We start from the raw sequence: 23601 nt of genomic DNA on the forward strand, positions 1-23601 counted from the left end.
CAGTTTGTCATTTCCTAAACCAACACAAGGTATAGAGAAATGATTATTTTAACAATGTGAAAAGGAATTGCATCACAGTGTTGAAAGATAAGTGTTTCAAGACATACAGTTCCCAAAATATCAGTGGATATAACAAATGTCTTTTTTCTTCTAAAGTCATATAATTCCTACAGTATAATCACCTTATACTAATATTATTTTAATCATTCAATTTTTTGAGGGTAGAATGAATGTGTTATTCATCTCTACATTCTCAACTGTATCTAATCCCACACTTTGTAAATAAGAGACCCTAAAAAAGTACTTGTCAGACAACAAGTAAATAGATGCTTAGTTTTTAGTGAGACATTGCATTACATCTCAAAATTATACTTCAACAAGTTAAAAGGTATATTCTTCTTAGCCTGGAAATAGGAGGTTCAACATGGAGCAGATTCTGAAAGAGGAGAAAACCACACAAATGACCACAGTCCACATGACCAAAATTATATTTTTCCATCCAAATTTCTTTAGAGTTGCCTAATAAAGTCTTGACTATTACAAAATGTTAAATAAATAATGTAAAAAATGATGTGAATGTCTGATACTTAACATGTACATGTGAGTATGTGTAGAAAAAAGAGAGAGAGAGAGTGGCTCATTTGGTCCCTACAATTATCAAAAACTAACAAGGCTATTCTGATTTACAGATTTATAGGTAAGGAAACAGACTTAGAGTAGTTAAAATGCTTTGAGAGAATAACACACCCAGGATTTGATTTCTTAGATTCCAAAACTTCCTATTACATACCCCTGTTACTCTTACACAAATAATGGTCAAGTCACTCATGGACTGTAATATCAGCATAATTTATCAGAATATAGTAAGCAAAATGACACTGATTTCAAATATGAGTGAAATATGTATATTTAAAATAATGAAATACATCCAAAATGACATGTATAATAAAAGAGCCAAAGCCACCAATTCACCAATGAAGCTGAAACTAAAAATTAGATGAGCCAAAAGAACAGTAGAGGAAAGAAGGTTTTAAGTTAAGTGATCTATAAGCTTGCTGCAGATTGTCAATGGAATTTTATTATTTAAAGAACAGAAGATCCTGCTAAGTAGTAAACAGAAGCTATAAGATACTAGGGCCTCGAAAGAATCCTTCTGCAATGATAGTACTGACTGGTACTATCTATAGAGAGTTGATTAATATTTTAAAATTAGATTACTTGATCCAAATTTCCACTGTCCATTTTTAAGAATGTACATAAAAAAATGAAAAGGAACAAAAAAGTAAAGATAATCAAAAAGATATCTGAGTGTTAGAATACTTTCTTTGTAGTTATCTAGCCTAGGGATAACAAAACAAAAGGACAATTATCTTTCAAAAGCAGGCTTGTCCTCATCAGAATGATGCTTCCACATATAAATAAACAAGGAAAAAATGTGTTTGAATGGTACAAATGAAATTCCATAATTATTCAGAAGAAATGTTAAACATTAGTTAAATCCCAATATGCCTATGAATAAAAATATTAGATATTAAAAGTAGCTTATTCTCAAATCAGACTGATACTTTTTCCACAAATAATTTTAGATGCTACTATAATGATGAAAAGTCTAGATATGACATACATTATTTTCTTTCCCATAACTTCCAATCTCTTAACAGCTGCAATTTCTCCTCACTGAATTCTACTATTGGAGAAATATTGAACATGAAAAGATTACTTTTATTCAGGTTCCTTCTTTCAAATGTGAAAATCATATCTATGCCTAGAAAATACACATTAGCAGAAATTATACACTGAGAAACAAATTATTAGATAGATGAGAAAGAGGACGACTATCTCCAAGAGTGTCTCCTTGAAGTTCAAATTAGGGGAGAACACAGATGTAAGTGGCATGTTTCCCTACTTGATAAATGTCTCAGTTTTTTAGTATCACATAGGATTTGAATATAATTCATTCAGAACTCTTTATGTATGAATTTTTGTGAGATTTTTATAAGTGGATAGTTCAGAATCCTAAAACAAAGTATAAATATTTAAAAGGCTACCACACATAAAATTTTTTCAAGTACTGTATTGATATATCTCTGCATCATTTATACATTTTTACATAGTAAAATAAAAATATTAGTTTTAGCAAATTATAATAAAATACTACCAGAAGGAATCAAACCCAACCCATCAGAAATAACAAAATTATCTTTTTTAATCAATTAGTATCTATAACTCTAAAAACATGAAAAATGATCAAATTAAAAATTATTAAGTGTACTCAAGGAAATATTGCAGCATATGGAAAATAAAATTCCTATATACTCCATAAAACTAATATCTACCAGTTTTTGAGATATTTATATTTCAAGACACAAATTTTTATAACATCATTTTAATGCAAGAAGTGTACAATAAGTTTATAATTTGATTTCTTCAACTTCATGTACATTTTTCTCACTCTATTTGTTGTATAACTATCTCCTTCTCCTTGAATTGTGGCACCTTTTATATTTTTATCCTTTTATTAGTTTTTAATATTCTATACTAAAATTCCACTGATCTGCTGAATTTTCTATCAATAACACACTTTCAATTATTGTCATTTTATTAATATCTGGTCAAGTGAGTTCTTCCTGACTACTCTTAGCTATTCTTACCAGTGTTTTTCCTTCCATATAAACTTTAGAAAGTAAGATACCCCAAGGGTCCAACTGGAATCATTGCTAGAATGTTATTAACCCAAAAGATTATTTGGCATGCATCTTCGTAGTTTTTAGTTTTCCTAATTAGGAACATGAAATGAACTTCTCTACTCACATCTTCCTTTATGTCATCCAATAAAACTTTTTGATTCTTCCCACAGGTCCCCTCATTGCTTGTTAATTATTTTTAAAATTGACTTTCTGTTTTTAGTTCAGAATGAGAACTACTCTTGTTTTTTCTAATTAGTTTTGATATGGCATAAAATTACTATATTAATATCATATCTATCTGCCTTCCTGAATTCCATTTGATTCTTCCTGATTCTTACAAATAAGAAATGGGCTACTGACCAAATATTATGATAAAGTTGGGGGAGGATGAGGCAGGGATTGGTACAAGCAATTTGTGCTAGATACCATGTCACACACCAAAATAAAACCAGAAAGATTAAAAAGTTAATGTTTAAGAAAAAAGTTGGCAAAATATACACCTAAATATTTAACTGATTGGGGAAGAATAAAGAATTCTAAGGATGAAAATATTGAGAAAAAATCAACAAATATACAAAGGTTTAGCTATACTAAATTCAATATTTGCAAATAACCAAAGAAAATTAGCAGATAAAATTGAAGTAGGAAGTAAATTTGGAAAAAAAAATAACTCAGATGAGGTAAAATTCTAATATATAAAAGTTCTTAAAAGTCAATAAGAAAAATTAATTAATACCCAATAAGAAGAAGGACCAAAGGAATAAAGGAATGAAAAGATGATTCACAGAAGATATCAAACACCAATAAGCACATTGAAACATTCAACCTCACAATCAAATTTAAATTAAGGTAAATGAATTCCATTCTGCTAATAAAGAGCATTTTTGTGGCCTATTTAGTTTTAAAAGATCTGGTGCATTCAGAGCAAAAGCATAAGCATATTTGATGGTAGTAGAGAATATTGCAACTATTCTGGAAAGCAATCTAGAAAGATGAATTAAAGATTTTAAAAAATCCAAAGTCCAAATATATATAGTTTTAAATACTCAGAAATGAAGATATATATATATATATATATATATATATATATATATGAAGATAACCATTGTAACATTATTTAATACTAGCATTTGGAAGCAACTGCAATATTTAGTTTTGGATACATTCTTAAGATCAAGCATTAGTGCAGTCATTTAAAACAGATTTCTAAAGACTATCTATCTAATAGTTTGAAGAAAAGGATATCAATTGAAAAAATCAGGATAAAAAATTATACACAATATGATACCAATTTTATAAACATATAAACTATACATGCATAGAAAAACAAGAAAGAAAATATGACAAAAGTTTAACAATGGTTGTATCTGGAAGAAAAAACATGAATAACTCGAATTTTATTCTTTACATTTTCAGGAAAGTTTTCAATATTTTATATTGAACACAGTGTTACTTTTATAGACACAAAAAAAATGTTATTTTTAAACAACAGCTAATAGATATTTTTAAAATATGCCATCAAGTGATGCAAGAAAAATTCCGGAAACAAAGCAGGACAGGGGTTTTAACAAAACAGACTTTTTTCTTATACATGAACATAGGATATACGTGAACATGGAAGATACTCACTTTTTATAACCTGAGATTTTCTTCACATGACCAACACCACTAAAAGACTTGATATAAAGGGAAGAATATCTAACTATTAAGTGTTTATTCCAAAATACAATCTGAAAAGAAAACTCTTGTGTGAGCAATTACAGGGAAATGTGATTAGAGGGCTTACCTTTTTCACTTACACTCTCACTTTCAATCTCAACATCATCACAACTTGTATATTCAGGTGTGGAAGCCAACTCCTCCTCAGAACTGCTCAATGAAACCTGGCGCATTTTCCCACCCTTCTTTGATTTATGAGGCTTTGGTGGTGGTGGTCTCACTGATTCTGACTGGTCTGAACTGAGAGAATCATTCCTCAACATAGTTTCCATTTTTTCCCGTTTTGTTTTCCTCACAGCAGAGCTGGGATCTAGGTGTTGTTTCCTTAGTGAGTCAGTACGCCTCATGTCTGGTCTATCAGTGGGTATTGGACTCCTCCGAGGGGTAGGAGGACTATGGTTTGTGGTCCTTTGTGGGTAAGAACTTTGTCCCTGAGCTTCTCGAGTTCTTTCCATTGAATAAGATCGCTGATTTTCCATGGCAGCTCTACGTTCAGATATGGATCTTTGCCTTGATGGTCGATCCATCCTTAGTAAAGAAATCCTGGAATCTTCTAGTTCAGCATTTGCCAAAGAAACATCACTATGCCTTCTCTCATGCCGTGCTCGGGACACTTCAGCATGGATACGCATTTGTTCTTCATAGGGCTGTGGCTTTACTGGATAACGGGCCAAATTTGGATCGCTTCTGTAGCGGGCTTGGTACTCCTCCTCTCTCCTTTGTCTTTCATATTCATCTCTGCTGTCCACATCCTCATCATCTACAATATATTCTTTGGAATGCCTATGACTTCTCCTGTTAGAATCCCTATAATTTAAATGATCAGATTCTTCATAAAACTGAGGTTCAAGTTGAGATCGTCTATCAGAATAGTCTGATGGAGATCTGGGCATTGCGCTGTCTGAAGGAGCATACTGCGAATATTCTTCTCTTTCTTCCCTTTGGTCGTATCTTCTATTCTGATCTCTGGACACCGATGGACTTCTTTTCCTAAGTAGCCAAAAGTCCAATTAGAAGAACATAGTTAAACAATTTTATATTTTACTGATTCACTGCCAAGTTGATGGATAAATTCAGATGAATCTTTTGACCCTTTTTTTTCATTTTAAAAATATACCAAAATAAGTTTTAGTAAGATTAATTTGATTCAGTTCAAATAGGTCATTCAAAGATATTTTGTTGTGGTTATTAAATGACCAAAAAAATATGTGAAATATACTATGTTCTGAAATTAGATAATCAATCTCCTATTCTACTGATGTAAAACAGTATTTATTTTAACTTCTTTGCTTGTCTTGCTACACATTAGCTATCCCCTAATTAGAAAAACATTCCTTCCATTCTCTCTATTCTGTCACTTTCATCTGGAAATGTAATGAAGTCGAACTGACTTGCCTCCAGAGTTGAATACTTTCTAACATTAACTGCTAGTTCTTAAAATTCATTTTTCATTCATCACCTATATCACTCCTATTATTGGTTAATCTAAATTTTCATCATAACATTATGTTTCCATCTCTATTTTGAGATAAGTAATTTAAATAAACACCAACAATTATTCATAAAAAAACCCTAGGATTCAGAAATTTACTTCATCTTCAATAAGATTAATGCCTGCTTAGTGATACTTCTCTACTTCATCTTCATATATGACCTTCATATTCCCTTATAGACTCAAAGGAAGAGAATTTTTACTATTTCCAACATGTCTCTCTAACATTGGTATAACCTACATATAGTTAATAATACAATGATGCATGGTATTCTGTCAACAAAATATTCACACTGTCCTCTTCTCTAGTATGAACTCAGATAATATCTACAACTAGCTATGTGAAACAATGGGATTGGAATCCTGAAAATGAGACAAAAAGTTTAGAAAAACTGTTGTGAGGATTTTTCTTGGACATGAACAAACAAACAAACAAAAAAATGTCAGAGTAGGGCCAGTTTGATGACCAAGATTCAACAACTTGATTGTCAGTTTGACTTTGGTAGGGTGGGGCAGAGACCAGAGAGGTCTAAAAGCAAGATTAGAAAAAGAATAGAGTGGAATGACTCAACCTAGCAAAATCAGCACTCTCTTTTAAAGTCTTCCTTTTGCTACTGAATCCCCTTTCTCTCATATCTGGAATACAGTCTGCCAATTTTTTTATCCATAAGGGTTCATTAGTGAAAACTGGTTTTTCCAGTAAGAAAGGTTTTAATACAGGAATCAGAGCTACATGAAGATTGAATGGGCTAGAAGAATGAAGGTCAGGGAAATTAATCCCAAGGGATCCAAAATAAGGGTTTGCAATATGGACCTTAGAAATTTGCTGATATCTCTAAAGACTTTGGAAATTTTCCCCCAATGATCTCAGTGGCCTACTGTGTGGTGGCCAATTAACAGGAGCTCCCCTAGAAGCCTCTAAGATTTTGCATTCTGTCTGTCTACCAAAAACTACTGTTTGACAATAACATTTATTTATTCCACCTTTCAAATCTCACATAAATGCAAAGCCATGACAGATTATCATGGAACCTTAAAGGAAAAGGAATTGTAATGAATGAAGGAACTAACCAGTACCCTAATTGTTTTATAATTAAGCAAGTGGATATGATTTATATGAATAATTACATATAAAACATATAGAATTTAATAAAAAATTAGGTTACAATTGCTACATAAAACTATAGACTCTTAGAGTTTAAAATTTAAGATCAAAATAAACCCCAAAATATTATGGTATTAACTGATACAACATCGTTTGTATACATGCACTTGTGCACACATAAGCATAATATGCACCGTTTGTTTTACTTTGGTCATATTTTTTTTTTTTACAAATGGCTTGCATAGTAATAGAATATCATGAAAAGAACACTAGAGTTAAGAAATTTGCATTTCTTTGTCCTACTGTTATTATTAACCAGTTATTTGAACCAACACAGCTATTTAATCTCAGGGAGTCTGTGCTTTAAAATGAAGACTCATATGTGATTTTAACAAACATATAGTAGGTAAACAATGAATAACACATTAAAATATAGACTAGGGACATAGAAACGAGTAAGACACCATACTTGATCTTAAGAAGCTGAATGATTCTAAAGCCCTCCTCCATTTCTTAGTGACTATGATCTTATAATATGCTAACACAACTTCATCCAGTTAATTTGCCTATTGGAAATCTTAAAGCTGTTAAAAAAAATTGCCAGTAACATATTTAACATTGCACTCAGTATTATAGAAGTATCAAGAAAAAAAAAGAAACAATTTTTATTCCTAAACTTAGGAAATAGAATGAATTTTTGAAAGAATGTATAAAGTGAATATAATAAGTTTTTAATAATAGAGGATTCTATTTTATTGATAAATAGGAAAGATTTACTTCTTATTGTAAAATTCAGTTCCAAAAGAAAGTACATTAATAATTGGCCACTGGCAAGCTATTAGATGTATTTTCCAAAATTATACCTTAGGAAAATTGAATTCCATATTAAATCCAGCAATCACTGTGTCATAGAGATTATGAAATTTGCCTGAAGCATATGAATCTTACTGTACATGCTGATTTGCACTGGATTTAAGTAAAAATAGAACAGTGGTTAAAATCTCAACCTAGGATGACTATAGTCACTATCACTTAAAATGGACATAGGTCTTTAAAAATATACTTTTAAGTATAATACTTTATGGTATACTAAAACTATATCAGAAGCCAGTCAAGATTTCATTGTAAGATTACCCAAAAATAAACTATCTGCCATCAAATATTCTAAAATATTAAAATATTCTTTCAAAATAATTCTGATGAACTGTATCAATTGTTCTTCTTTATATTTTAAAACTTCTATGTTTCTTAGACCCTATCGTATTTTCAGGAACTACAGAAAATCAATGAAAATTAAAGTTCTGTGTCTCTAGTCTCTATCGTTGCTACTGGCCTTTATAAATAAGTCTTAGCATTTATTATTATCAGGTGAAAGCATTTAATAAATTAAAAAATGATAATTTGTACATTACTCTAATGATTTATAAAGGCAGTTAACAGTATTTAACCCACAAATCATAATTCAAAGTAATCGAGCAATTCATCTAGAGTGTTGTTTTATATCACTCCTTCAAGGATACAACATCGTTTGTATATATGCACTTATGCACACATGAGCATAATATGCACCATTTGTTTCTGAGAAAGTGAGAGACAGAATCCAAAATTGTGCTTTTTTAGACTAAAATGTATTTGTGATGCTACATAGTGTCTTAAGTTTCATTCCTATGTATGCCATTAAAGCCTATTTTCTTATATAATAACATTATATATTTATACTTGCTTTATATTTACCTGACATACATTCACCTTACTTCTCTTTATTGAAATGTGGATTATTACAACTATTTTCTTTTAACACATTATAATGACCTTAACTGGGACCAGTTAATAGAAAATTACATATTAAACATCCAAACTCTAATGAGTAGCATTTCTATTCATTGCTTATACTTTTTGTCATATGGACTATTTAATCTATTTCAAAATATTCTGGCTATATAACACACCAGATGCTCCATATTTTTCTGACTCTGCATAATATTTCAGTAGAAAGCCCATCAATTAAGCTGTAAAATTCCATGTCCCCAAATCATACAAACTGAGGGGAAAATTTCAAATATGAAATTTCTTTACCAATTAAAATCATTTTCCTAATTTCCCTAAGGTATTTTCAGTTTATATTTTGTATATAAATTCATCATGTTTATATGTAATTTCCAATTTAATACTTAGAATATTTGCCAACCAATTTGGTTTATGTTAACTATAATTGATACTGTTATTAGAAAAAATAACTACCAAATCCCTGAAAATTCAAAATAGCAAACATTTATAAAGACAGTTAAAGATTACATGAAAACGTTGGTTTTTAATATGCAGATACTTTTAACTTTTTAAGATACATGTAATTTTAAAGAATTGTAATGAGTTTAAAAGTGAAGAATTTCAAGATTACTGAGTTCTGAAAATTCAAATTTTATATTATTTTGATTAAGCACTACCTATCTGAAAATCTCTTGCCCATAACCTCTATTACTATAGATTATTAAAAATTGTCATTTTATAAACAAAAGGACATAAGGTACACTTGAGTAATCAATAATTTTTAAAAAATCTTCATTAAAGCTTTAGAAAGCATGGATAATGCCAAATAAATGAAAATAATATTTCATTAATAAAATTACAGAATTTTAACCATATAGTTTAAACATAATATTGCAATCAAATTCTAAAATTGAAAGCTGTTAAAACACAGTACATCAAAAATTTGAAATATATGTTCCTATAAAATATGAAATACACAGATTGCATTCCTATAGTTCCTACAAAAAGCATTTAAATATAAAATCAATTTATATTTATCAAAAAAACATAATAGATCAGTTTTTACCCATCACAATTAATATTTAAAATTTTTATTTTTACCTTTTGTTCAACCAATTCACATCTGTCGAGCATGAAGCATCATGTTGACAAAAATACATCAACATTGTGCCAGGCTGTGCTTTCATTTAATCCTTCTAGCCCTAGCAAAATCATAGAAGCCATCCTTAATCAGATGATTTGAAAGTATCTACTTGTTTACAAACATTTTATTTCAAAACTCAATTATTAAAAAGTTACACATGAAACAACAATCATTCAAGGAAGAAGCCATAAAATCCTCTAGTGATGGGCCTGTTAAGAAAAGGGTTATTCTTTAATGCTGTTACTATGTGGCTGTATATAGCTCGAGGTCAAGTAAGAATGTACCCTGTAAGAAGGATTATGGTACTTAGCTGATTAATGTTCACAATACTGAACACAAAATGCAATCTAGATCCCAGGCATTTCTGGGCACTATCCTTAAAACTGGCAGCTTTAGAAATTTATAAACCATTTTTTCATAATAAATTACAGTACTTTTTAAATGACAGAATTCATTGTGTATGTTATTTATAATACTTCTGCTCAGCTTTTGCCATAAAATGTATAGTGATAATACAAACAAGGTGGTGACAGTTTAACAGGCCTATTCTGTTTGGTAATTATTCAATAATATATTTCTTAATTTTTAGTAAAAAGACAATATTTCCCCAAAGGAAAAGCAACATTTCTGTGGAAATTTATTATAAATAATTGTTCCATAAACTAAGAAGTTGGTTAGACACTTAGTTTAAATGAAGTTTTGTTTATTTTAATTTATCACTTAGCATTTCACCACTCCCAGTCATTGAGAGGAGATGAGGGAGTTTAGGGTGGTATGGCCCTAGACATTTCAGTCATTTTTAAAAGAAGAAGAAAAGAAAACAGGACAGATTTCTCTCTATCAAAAGCCAATTACCTAAATGTTAATATTACACCTCTGAGAACTACATTTAAGTGATTCCAAATTAACTTTCATAAAACTGAGAAAGGGCCAATGTTTGAGGTGTGAGGACAGACTATGCTATTTTTTGGGCTCCCAAATATCAAGTTTCAATAAGAGTCTAGGAATATGTGCTTGTACCATTCAATTATTTGTACAGAAATCATCTACAAATTTTCCTTCTACAATTAAGTGTAGGTTTTGCAAAGACTATGGGGGAAGTGGAGAGAGAAAGACTTTTTTTTTCACCTCTGAGATTCCTAATAAAGTCTTGTAGATTCTTCAAAAAGAAAGGCAATGAAAATTAAAGGCAATATGAGCATGGTGGCACATGCTTATAATCCCAGTGGCTTAGGCAGCTGAGGCAGGAGGATCTTGAATTCAAAGTCAGCCTCAGAAGATTAGCAAGGCCCTTAACAACTTAGCAAGACCCTATCTCAAAAAATAAAAAGGGGTGGGGATGTAGCCCAGTGATTAAGCACCCCTGGGTTCAATCCCTGGTACCCAAAAAGTAAAATAAAATAAATACAGATCATTTTCAAAGGAATGCTAAGCAATAATAAAATTTAATTATTTTATTTAGAGTTCACAGTTCACACCAAACTGAAAAAAAAAAGTCCCAAAGCATATTTTGATTTCTTCCAAGCTAATAAGTCCAGAAAATTTCAGAAACAGCACTGCAGTAGATGCAATAATAGCAAAATTTGTTCCTTTTTACTTTTCCTTACATTCACTTTCACCAGCTCCATGAGTCTCTTGGTAGTGGTTCCTTCAACTTTAGTTCACATTTTGTGGCCAGTGCCTTCCTCTATTTTCGTTGTTTCTTGCTCCTCTCATTTATCCATTCTCAACTTTCATTTTTAACATCTCTAATAACACTACTGCTTTCCCTTCACTCTCCACTGACTTTCAAGGTCTCAAATTTCCTTCTCCATCACCTTCCAAAACTTTATTTATTCTCCTTTTAAGATTATTTTCCCCATTTTTAACTTATTACTTTTACATATTTTGTTTATTCCCTTTATAGGTACTTCAGACAATTATTTATTCAAATACATGTAGAAGAAGCCAATGAGGGGCTTAAAAAGTGTTATGAGAATTTTAATTTTAATATTCATTGACTGATAAAGTATACAAAAATTCTATAAATCAGATACCAGTTTAAGTTAATTTTATATTACTCACAATTATTTCTACTTATATCTGAAAGATGAAGGCCTTAAATATTCAAATCTCTAGGCGCACAATGGGTGCTTTCCATAGTAACCCAATCTACCTCTCCATCTCTCTCAAAATTATTATGTCAAAGATGGACATGAAGACTGGGAACTATTCTGTACTAGAAGATGATTTAAACCTAAAGTAATTATTTTATTGCTCTTCTTTTAGGTGCTTTAACTAAGTCTTAGAAACAATCCTCAGTAAAGAAAGGTTCATTGAGAATAATATCAAGAAATACAATGTGAAATCCAGTGCTGATTAGAGCCTCATGACATGCCCCAGTACCCATGGTCTTAGTCTCTGGAACCATGTGATCCAAATGGTCAAGTGACTGCTGTGACACCCCTGCCTCAACCTCAAACAACAAAGAGATGGGCACTAAAACTCTACCCCCTTGGCAGAAGGCATGAAAACTAACAGAGGAACTCTCTCTGTCTTGAAGCTCAATGTTGGGATTACCCACAGCAGGAAGAAACAAAGAACCCTCTATCCAGGTCACAGACAGAGCCTCAAACATGGCACCAGGTGGAACCCTGTATGTTATTGGGACAGACTTGAGTTTTGTCTGTATCACTGCCATCCTTAAGTGGTCTTGGGGTACCCTGCCCCATATCTATACAGATCTCTACAGACATGAGACTCAGATATGACTCAGCAACATCCTTGCCAATTAAGGGACTGTCTCCAACACCTGTCCCTCAAACTCAGACAGCACAGCTATTACCAGGTCAGTGTTCACAGACAGAGCCTCTAGACCTACTCAGGTACCAGGTAGAGATCCACACTCCAGTGGGATAGAATCAACTTGCAGCCGAGTAGGCCTAAATGCACCTCAGAGAATGTGAAGATACTTATACAATCAGCCTTGGTGGCCAATTGACTTCCTTCACAAACAATATCCCAACATGGGGCAACATTGTGTGGAGAAGGCTCTATTCACTAATGGTAGGACAGGGAAGTAAGCATAGGACTTTGTCCTAGAAATCAGTGCCAAGCTAGTGAAATCTAATATTACACAGAACCTAACAGCTCTGATCCCCAAGCCTATAGGTATATGCTTCTCTTCCAGCTAACCTGTGGCTGGTTGCAGAGGTCTAGGACCATGAGTCATCCTCAATGGTAGGCAGTCCATAGCAGTGTGACCTTAGTCCTATCCCACTGCTGAGATAGTCTTGGCAGGCTGTGGGCTCTGTGGGTGACACAGCACTACAGTATTGTAGCCACATATGTAGAATAGGAAGTTGGGGCCTGCCCTCCATTGGGATTCCATTAAGAATCCGTCAGAATTCCACATGTCTGACTTTAGGCCAGTTATCATGGACAAGGTATCTGGGCCTACCTAAGCACCACAGGGAGGCTTTTAGGAAAGGACTGCCTTTGTTAGGCACTCCCATAGTTCATGGTGAACAACAGAGCAACTGTAGATCTGGGACAAACCTGGATTTGGATCACCCTCTGGTGCTTTAAGAGAAACAACATCAATGGTGGGCTCATGGCTCAACTAGTCTTAAGGCTCTATCTAGTACTAAAATAGTAGAAGTGACTACAGGCTCAGAAAAAATAAACAGTCTGATTAGAATTCCTGGAAAGACAGAAACAAACAAAGATTACTAAGACCAGAATAAATACCTAATCTTCCAATGCCCAAATGATATAGCACACAAAAGAGCATCAAGAATTTTCAAGGAAACATTATTTCATCTAATAGTAAAAATAAGGCACAAAATCCTGAGGATGTGGGTCAACTCTTCAGTGGAGAATTAAACAATGGTTATAAAAAAATTCAGAGAGCTTCAAGAAAACACAGAGAAATGATTCCCTACTCTAACAAATTTAACAGGTGGAAGAAATTTTCTAAAATCAAACAGAAATCTTTGAACTGAAAAATATACTAAATGAGATTTAAAATGTGTTAGAAAGCATCACTAACAGAATAGATCAAACACAAGAAAAATTAGTACAAAAGATAGGCAATTTGAAAATACAGAGAAGAGAAAAAAGAAAAAATAATGAACAAGAATGCAGAAAACTTATGAGAACTTTGGGATAGCATTAAAGGCAATTACACATTAATAGAGTTCAAGAGGAACTTGAGATTGTCAAAGGGAGAGAAACTTATTCAAAGAGATAATAATAGAAAACTTGGAGCTGGGTTGTGGCTTAGAGGTAGAGTGCTTGCCTCACACACATGGGGCCTTGGGTTTGAGCCTTAGCACCACATAAAAATAAATAAATAAAAATATAATTAAAAAAAGATAATAGTAAACTTCCCAAATCTAGAAAAATATACAAATATCCAGGAAGGTCAAAGGTCACCAAATTCAACCAAGTCTACCCTAACATACATTATAATCAAGCTCTCAAATATAAAAAATAAAGAGAAGATTCTCAGGGCTGGGGTTATAACTCAGTGGTATTGTGCCTGCCTAACACATGCGAGCCATTGGGTTTGATCCTCAACCCTATATAAAATAAATAAATAAGATAAAGAGATTTTTTAAAAGAGAGAGAGAAGATTCTCAAGGCAGCAAGAGAAAAGAAACAAATAGCATATAGGAGTGTCCTAATTTTCCCAATAGCAAACTCTTTGGAAAAAGTTTTACAGGCCAGGAGAGAATGGCATGATATTTTCACAGTACTGAATGAAAATACTGCAAAGCAAGAATATAGTGTTCTGCAAAGCACTCCTTTAGAGAGTAATGAGAGATAAGAACAAGCTGAGAGACTATATCTCCACTAGATATGTCACACAAGACACACTAAAGAGAATTCCAAACTGAAAGAGATATTACTAAGTAAGAAGAATGATTATGTTTATTGTAATAATCCAGACACAGAGAGATCTCACTAGTATATGGAATACAAAAAGTTGATCTTAAAGAAGAGGAGAATACTGGTTATCAGAGGCTGCAGAAAGTATCAGGGAGAGGTTGCTCAGTGGGTACTAAGTTATAGTTACAGAGGAGTAGAAAATCTGGTGGGGTGTTGCATAATAAGGTGACTCTAGATAATGATAATGTACTGTATTTTTTTAAAGCTACAAAAAAGGATTTTTGAATATTTTTACCATAAAAAATGAAAAATATTTGAGGAGATGGGTATGTTTAATCTGATTAAAACACCATACAATGTATACAATGTATGGAAACACCACATAGTACCCATAATATATGTACAACTTTATTTATGTATCAGTTTTAAAAATACTGTTTAAACTGAAAGTTAAGAGATAACAGGAAAAATCATTTTATAGAGCTCATAGGGTTGACTCAGGTACAAAGGCAAGAGAGAAACATATTTGCCTACCTAATATCTAATTTCTCTACTTTCTTTGGAATAAAATCCTAATTTTACTAAGGGAAAATTAGGATTTTATTACTTTACTAAGCTGTGTGCCTAGTCTAAAAAAATTCTTTTCCTGGCTTTCTTGTGGCTAGGGATGGCCATGTGACATAATTCAGGCCAAAAAGATTTGGATGAAAGTCTTTTAGGCACAGCTTCTACCAAAGCAATTTATTACTAATAAAAAGAAATAGAACCTGAGGGCATACACCTTTCATGCCTTCCCCTTCTATATTCTTGACTATAATGTGATCCTGCTACCAACCCAACAGTTCTCTTTGAACAATGAGCACCACATAATGTAGAATATAAAGGGCAGTAAGCAAGAGGAGTGGCGGTCTCTACTGGTTTCCTTGAACAGTAGTATTCTCTTCAGCTCTACCTCCAGACTTCTTTTATACATACATATATACATAAATCCCACAAACTTCTTTACTCAAGCACTGAGGTTATGAGATTTAATATTACACATGACTAAACACAATGCTATTACCAAGGCCAGAGAGAGATTTGATTTCAATTTAGAATTCCATGACATCTAGGCTTAAAGGTAATATTGCTACTCTTTCAGTAAAAAATAAACAACGAGTAAATAAAAGGCTACCATAGAAGAAAAGGGTACAGAAACAGAAAACATGTGGTTGTCTAATGAAGTATAAGCCAAGGAGAGAATGGTTTCAAATGAAAAAGAAGAGCATAGCAATAGATCATAATTCCTCATCCAGTGGTTGCTGTAGCCAAGAGTTGATTGTGAGCATCTTCTCCCAATGCTATCTTTAGTGACATCACACTAGTAGCTTAAAATCAGCTATAGAATAATAACACCATAGAAATAAGACAGACACTGGCAGGTCTTTTTTCTTTGGTGAGTTGGCTGTCAAATATTTACCACAGCACATCACTAATTAGCCAAATAAAAGCCTAGAAAAGAAATGCGAGGGCTGGGGATGTGGCTCAAGTGGTAGCGCACTTGCCTGGCATGTGTGTGGCCCAGGTTCGATCCTCAGCACCACATACAAACAAAGATGTTGTGTCTGCCAAATACTAAAAAATAAATATTAAAATCTCTCTCTCTCTCTCTCTCTCTCTCTCTCTCAAAAAAAAAAAAAGAAGTGCAATAGTTAGTTAACAGCCATCAATATTCATGTGGATAATTCAATTCCAACAGTGCCAAGAATATCTAATATAGAACCTAACATTTAGCAGAAGCTCAGTCACTGTTAGAGAAAGGCAGAAAAAAAGGGTAAAAAGGAATAATTCTTTGTCAGTCATAGAGTTATCATAGAGTTAATTTTACTTTGCCAAAGAACTAAATATAGGAAAACAAACAACTTGAGTTTTAATTTAATGATACCTGGACATCTCTGCAATTATTAGAATATGGCATCCTATCCTCAATCCTACATACTATTGTTAGAGTTGCATCTTATGGCAGAGTTTAAGTAAATCAGAAAATGTTAAAGCTTAAGGAAAAAAACTCTATAAATATGATTTCCAAAGATCCATCAGTCAGCTTAACAACCCTATGCAAAGAAAGAGAGTGGGTCAGAGGGCATTTGAAGTTCCCCCAGTGTGTAACCTAAAAAAAGAAAGAAAAAAAAACTGAAAGCAGTTACCACTAGATGGCACTACATTATATAGCTGAATCTACATCTTGAAGCATCTCTAATCTTAAAAAAATTATTATTTCAGATTTTTATATCATACAAAATATTTTACATTATTTTATATATTTAAATTGTTTATGCTATATTTATTTGTACAAAGAATTTGAAATGGCACAAAAGGCAGAAGACAAGTGAAATATAAATAGAAAATCAGGATCAAACCCAAAGGTAGCAAGAGAGGTCAGAAATAAAAGTCAGGTGAAAATTGAAAAAGACGTCTAAATCATGTTGAGTATTTTGAACTATCTTTTCCTGTACATAAAAGGGATGTCATTAGGTGTTTTTTATTCACAGGTAATCTGGTTGCAACGTTCTGGTTCTGGTTAAACCAAGGGACAGGAACAAACCTAGTGGCAGGAAAATCGATTGGATTATTTTAGTAATTCACAAAAGAAATTATGGAAGTAAGGCAGTGGAAGGGAATGAAATGAAATATATTTAGGAAGCCATATCTGTGAAACTTTATATGTAGAAGGTAAGGAAAAACAAAAGTTGAATACATATTTTCTTGAGAGACTATGTGAAAAAGGTTTGGAATAAGAGGAAAAATAAAAAGAAAAGATCTGTAGGAAAATAAAAGTTCTATTGTCTAATGAATAAATATATTTCATAAATAGCTTCAAAGAGTAAGAATTTTACTACATTTCTCACTCACTATCAAAAGAGATGTCCTAATTAGCCAACATAAGCATTTTTGTCTACTTGGTAGATTACATTTCTGTAATGTAATTTATGCTGTAAAGTAATGTGTGTGTGATTTTTTTTCTAGTTATTACAGTGGTATGGTAGTGGTGGTAGCGGTGGTAGTGGTGGTGATGACAGTGATGGTGAAAGGTTTAGCTAAACAAGAGTGGCTATGTAACAGATGGTCTATATTCACTCTACATTTATCCACTTATTCATTATTCAAAATACCCCTGTGAAGAAGGTTTTAGTATCACCATCCTCAATTTTCAGATGTATAAACTGAACATAAAGTTATTTACCTTGTCTACAAAATAGCCAGTAAACTATCTTTAGTGACATCACACTAGTAGCTTAAAATCATCTATAGAATAATAATACCCTAGAAATAAGACAGACACTGCAGAGCAAGTCTTTTCTCTTTGGTGAGCTGGTTGTCAAATATTTACCACAGCACATCAGCAGAGGAAGAATTTAAAACCACTGAGAGAAAATAATGCTCTTATAACACTCAAATTGTAGATGGCCTAGTTGGTACCAGTTACACTCTCATATCCCCTAGTAAATATAAACAATTTCACAGAATATCAACATCAGCCAATGGCTCACTGTTACTATTATGAAACAAGCCAAAACAATACCTCTACTATCACCTCTGAACAAAGATAAAAGCAAGGCCAATAGGCCAATAAGAATGACCAAACATTCCCCTGCTCTAGGGCCATAAGTAACTATTCTCCAGGAACAACTCTACCACTGTAGTGTTCCTCCCATCTCCTAGATAAAGATTTAAGATATTCAAACTACCCTGGTTTCTAATAGCATCAAATTCATAAGATTCCATTTCTTTGAACCCATCCCCAAATTCCTTAACATGAGCCCAAAATTCTATAACAAATTTCCCTAACCACTTCTGGCTGAGATGTCCCACAATTTCACAAGTTTTGAGGCCTCTCTTTCTATAGCAAGTAATAAATCCAATTTTGTTTGTCTATAGATAGTTTCTGATTGTTTATTTGATGAGTATCAATCCCAGTTTCTCAGGCTCCAAGGCTTATGCTTTTAAACATTGTATGTGAATGTTCTCATACATGAGATGCATTTAAATAAATATTTTTAATTCAAATGTGTGATGGAAATTTTATATAGAAAAAAACAATCTATATATAATCATATTTTAACTTATTTAACTTGAATAATATTATCTAAAAATCTATGAAAAAATTTAATCAAAATTGTTTAAAGGTGTGATTAATTTTCATGCACAGGAATTTATTCATGAAATTACCACTAATAATGATTACTAATTACATAACCCTCACTTCAAGAGGAGATTAAAAAATGAAACTGCACAGAATTATGATCTTTTTATCATTTAAACAAAGAAATTTAAAAATTTCACTTTTCATTACCTATAAAAAGAAAAAAAGAATCTAGAAATTAAATAATTTATACTATATTTTATTTTCTAGAATATGGAACAAGCATAGTAACAAGAATAAGTTGACTTAATGTTCATTCTGGGATAGCTGAAAGAATCAAGTTCAAATAAAACTAAAAAATGATTTTTAACTCTTCAAATTGGAATTTAATCCACTGATAAATGAAGACAATGTTTCAAATAAACAAATTAATACTACAACTCTGACCTGTTAACTAATTTATGTCTGTATCTCCAAGCAAGACTCTTTAAAAAAATGAAAAGCTTTTTATTTTTTTAATCTCTGTAATCACAATGGTTGAAAATTAGAACCATCGAATATATTGATGTATGTGAAAAAATAGTGAATAAGGAAATACCAATAAACAAATTCATAATAGACTATTATTCCACTTGATGTACTTATAATCGTCATTTTAAAAATTATTAGGAAGCAGTAATAATGATATTATTATTTTAATGCACTTTCCAGAAAGTGTTATATACTGATAAAAGTACATAGTACACACTTCTGACATTTCAGTGATTTATCCCAGATTATTTCACTACTTCTTAGTCTAAATCAACTTAACCCAGATATTTTCTGCTAAATACTGGCATGGTGATTTACTATACTACCTGATATAATTTTCACAAACTCTATAAACAGAGTGCTATAATAATACATTTTGAACAAATAAGGAAAGTGAAAATTAGCTAAAGTAAAAGGAAAAAAAATAAGAAAAAAGATAGACCTGTTGTATTCTGCTGCCTTTCCTATCCCCTTCCTATTCTCCCTCCCCTTCCCCTAGTATGGCAGTATGTATAAACATGGCTATATAATCAATGTGATCCTGCAATCTGTACATGTGGGAATAATAAGAATTCATACCCCATTTGAAACAAATGTATGATATATGATATGCAAGATCAATGTAATGTTTTGAGCAACTAATAAATTTCTGATTTAAAAAAAAAAACTTCACAGTGTGCTCTTCACATGAGCTTTCTCATTAAATTTCATGTACCTGTTTAAAAAATTAAAATAAATAGAAATCAACTCTTTGATGATTAAAAAAAAAAAAAAGATAGACCTGAATTTCAGCCTAGTTTGTTTTACTTCAGAACTTTGGCTTTCTAAACACTTCAGTTCCTCATGTATGCAGATTAGGGAGCTATCTCAGCTAAACGGGGAACCATCAGTGCATTAATTATGTTCTGTTGAATCTACCTTACCCATCCCATAATGACATTTAGAATAGTTCAAGCATAACCATCTTCAGTGATGTCAATTTAACCTTTTTTTAAAGACATATAATGCTTTTTATTTAAAATTATATAGGGCAAATTGATTGTCACAAAATACTTCTGTTGATTTTTGCCTAAATCTTACAGTGGTTACAAGTGGCAAGCCTAGTTTCTATATGGACAGTGTCAATCATTTTCCTTTACATCAATCAGTGAGAAAAAATGAAACAAACTCCACTTGTTTCTCAGTGACATGAGCCACTTCTTTACCTAGTAAGATGATAGTATTTATTGATTTATTTTGGTATCAGGGATTGAACTCAGGCGCTCGACTACTGAGCCACATTCCCAGCCCTGTTTTGTATTTTATTAGAGACAGGGTCTCACTGAGTTGCTTAGCGCCTTGCTTTTGCTGAGGCTGGCTTTGAACTCATGATCCTCCTGCTGCAGCCTCCCAAGAAGCTGGGATTACAGGCGTGCACCACTGTGCCCAGCCACGATGGTAGTTTTGGAATATAGAAAGAATGTTCCCTCCAACTTTTGTGCCATCCACAACAAAGCCATTATAGACACCACATACTTTAAACTGTATTATTAACATTTTCTCCATCACTTTTTTGAGTCTAGACAATCAACATAACAATAAATCAAGCCCTGACTTGTGGTATCTGCTGATTTCCATAGTGTAACCACTCCCACTGCTATGGTTTTGATGTGGTTTATCCCTGAAGTGTTCATGTGTTAGAAGATTGGTCCCCAGTGTGACAAAGTAGGAGGTGATGGAAACTTCTAGAGGTGGGGCCTAGTGGGAGTGCTGCCCTTGAAAGGAATTAATATAGTCCTTGTGGGACCTTGGTTAGTTCTTGGAAGATGGTTGTTAAAAGAAAGCAAGACCAGCCCCTCCTCAGACTCCCTGGCTTCCTGTCTTACCATGTGATCTCTCTCTGCTGGGCACATGTCTTTGTCTTGGGCACATGGATTACATCTTGTAACTGGCCTCTCTCTCTCTCTCTCTCTCTCTCTCTCTCTCTCTCTCTCTCTCTCTCTCTCTTTCTCTCAGGTACTCCCACCTTGCTGTTATTTACCAAGTGACAAATCCAAGAGTCCCCTAACTAGAGCAGAGCGGATGCCAGTGCCATCCCTTTGAACCTCCAACACTGTCAGCTAAACAAATCTCTTTTCTTTGTATGTATGCAGTATTTTGTCAAGCATTTTGTCATAGCAATGGAAAACTAATATTTCCACCATACCTAATTAGGTAGACTAACAATAAGATGTCACTGAACAGAGATTGGAAGAGATGTACAACAGAAGACTATTATAAAATATTTGTACCATTACAGATACAACAGACTTAAATAACCTTCAGAGCACAAACAATAGTAGAATGTAGTTGAATATTTAGAGAAAAATGTGTTTGGGTATTTGTTAGCCTTTGTTTTAAATGCTACTTATTTAATGATAAGTTAAGATAATTTATTTTTTAAATTTTTTTAAAATATTTTTTTTAGTTGTAGATGGACACAATAACTTTATTTTTATCTGTTTATTTTTATGTGGTGCTGAGGATCGAACCCAGGGCCTCACACGCACAAAGCAAGCACTCTACCCCTGAGCTACAACCCCAGCCCTACATAATTTAATATTTAATAATGACTTTAAAACTGGCTTGCAAATTTCCTGAAAATTTAACAATCAGCTAATAAGCTGGTACAAACTAGCTTCTTCAACACACTAGTGGGCATGTCAAACCAATAACATAATTTTAGTGTTATGCTTCTCATGATCATATACACATTTCCTACTTGGCATGTCTGTGATGGTTGTTTTATTAGTTACTACAAATGGCCCCTGACTTAAAAGGTGCTGAGGATCGAACCGAGTGCCTCAGATGTGCTAAGCAAGTGCTACAACTCCAGCCCCTGTTAGTGATATTTTTATGAAGTATTTCTAGGTCTCCACTTTATTATAAGTTAAGAAATATGATTAAAAACTTTACTTTCCTGGTTGCTTGGAGTTAGTGGTGGGTAAGTATTTGTTTATTTTAACTGAAGAAATGTGAGCAGAAATAATGCGCATGGCTTTGGGGTGAAAGCTTTAAGACCTAACACACAAGTTGGCATACTCTTTCTCTCCCTCTACCTTAAATGCTTTATTTAGTGGCTTCTCCATCAGCCTGGTTCCCATAGGGAGCGGGACCTAGAACAATCCCTCAGTTAATCTAAAGCGAATATTTAGTGTGAGTGAGAAATCAAGTTGTTGTGTGAAGTCACTGAGATTTTTTGTAATGTTTGTTATTGCAGCATGACCTAGAGTACTCTGACCAATGTTATGTCTAATATTTAAGAGTCTAAAGCACATTAGAGAATCTCACAAATTAGCCAGTTTTATCTTAAAGAATCTCATAAATTATCTTGTTTTATCTTTAATATGTACTTTATTTAGATTTGTCATTTTAAACTGAAGAACATTAGATAATTTTTAACAGAATTAGATTCTCTGAGAAGCTGATTTATTACATAAAATTATTTGATTTATTACAATAATTATTTAAGTGTTTATGAAGATTTTGCAAATATGAGTTGCAAGGCTGTCCTGTAAATTATATGAAGTGCTTGGGGAAGTGGGGCAGTATTATGCAAATTTAATTTATAAAATTATTAGTTACTACAAATGGTCCCTGACTTAAAATATCTTGATTTATTTTTTTTAATATTTATTTTTTAGTTGTAGTTGGACACAATACCCTTATTTTGTTTATTTATTTTTATGTGGTGGTGAGGATCAAACTCAGGATCTCACGCGTGCAAGGTGAGTGCTCTACCAGTGGCCACAACCCCAGCCCCAAAATAGCTTGACTTATGGTTGTTGGTTTTTTTTCTTTTTTCTTTTTTTTTTTTTTTTTGTGTGATGCTGGGGATTGAACCCAGGACCTTGTGCATGTGAGGCAAGCACTCTACCAACTGAGCTATATTTCCAGTCCCTGACTTATGATTTTTCAACTTTATAATGATGTTGAGAAAGTGATATGAGTTCAATAGAAATCATACTTTGAATTTTAAATTTTGACCTTTTCCCAGGCTTTAAATATATCATAAAAACTCTTCCGATGTTCAGCTGCAGGCTAATGAAAGTGTTCTGATCACAGTGAAGTTCTTGTCTAAGCCATGATGTTCTGCAGGCTGGGTGTGTTAGGTGAATTTTCAAGTTATAGTATTTTCAACTT

General features: G+C 32.7%; 1 protein-coding gene across 49 annotated transcripts in view; it reads right to left on the reverse strand.

Annotated features, from left to right (window-relative positions):
• Rims2 (regulating synaptic membrane exocytosis 2) overlaps positions 1-23601 on the reverse strand; it is a 559411-nt gene that overhangs the window by 278440 nt on the left and 257370 nt on the right. For all 49 annotated transcript variants that reach the window (XM_005316267.4, XM_005316266.4, XM_021724861.3 and 46 more), the window contains one exon: positions 4474-5396. In XM_005316267.4, the coding sequence (XP_005316324.2) occupies positions 4474-5396 (923 nt within the window). The remainder of the gene's footprint in view (positions 1-4473; positions 5397-23601) is intronic.

This window comes from Ictidomys tridecemlineatus, chromosome 7 (assembly GCF_052094955.1).
Source record: "Ictidomys tridecemlineatus isolate mIctTri1 chromosome 7, mIctTri1.hap1, whole genome shotgun sequence".
Taxonomy (NCBI): domain Eukaryota; kingdom Metazoa; phylum Chordata; class Mammalia; order Rodentia; family Sciuridae; genus Ictidomys; species Ictidomys tridecemlineatus.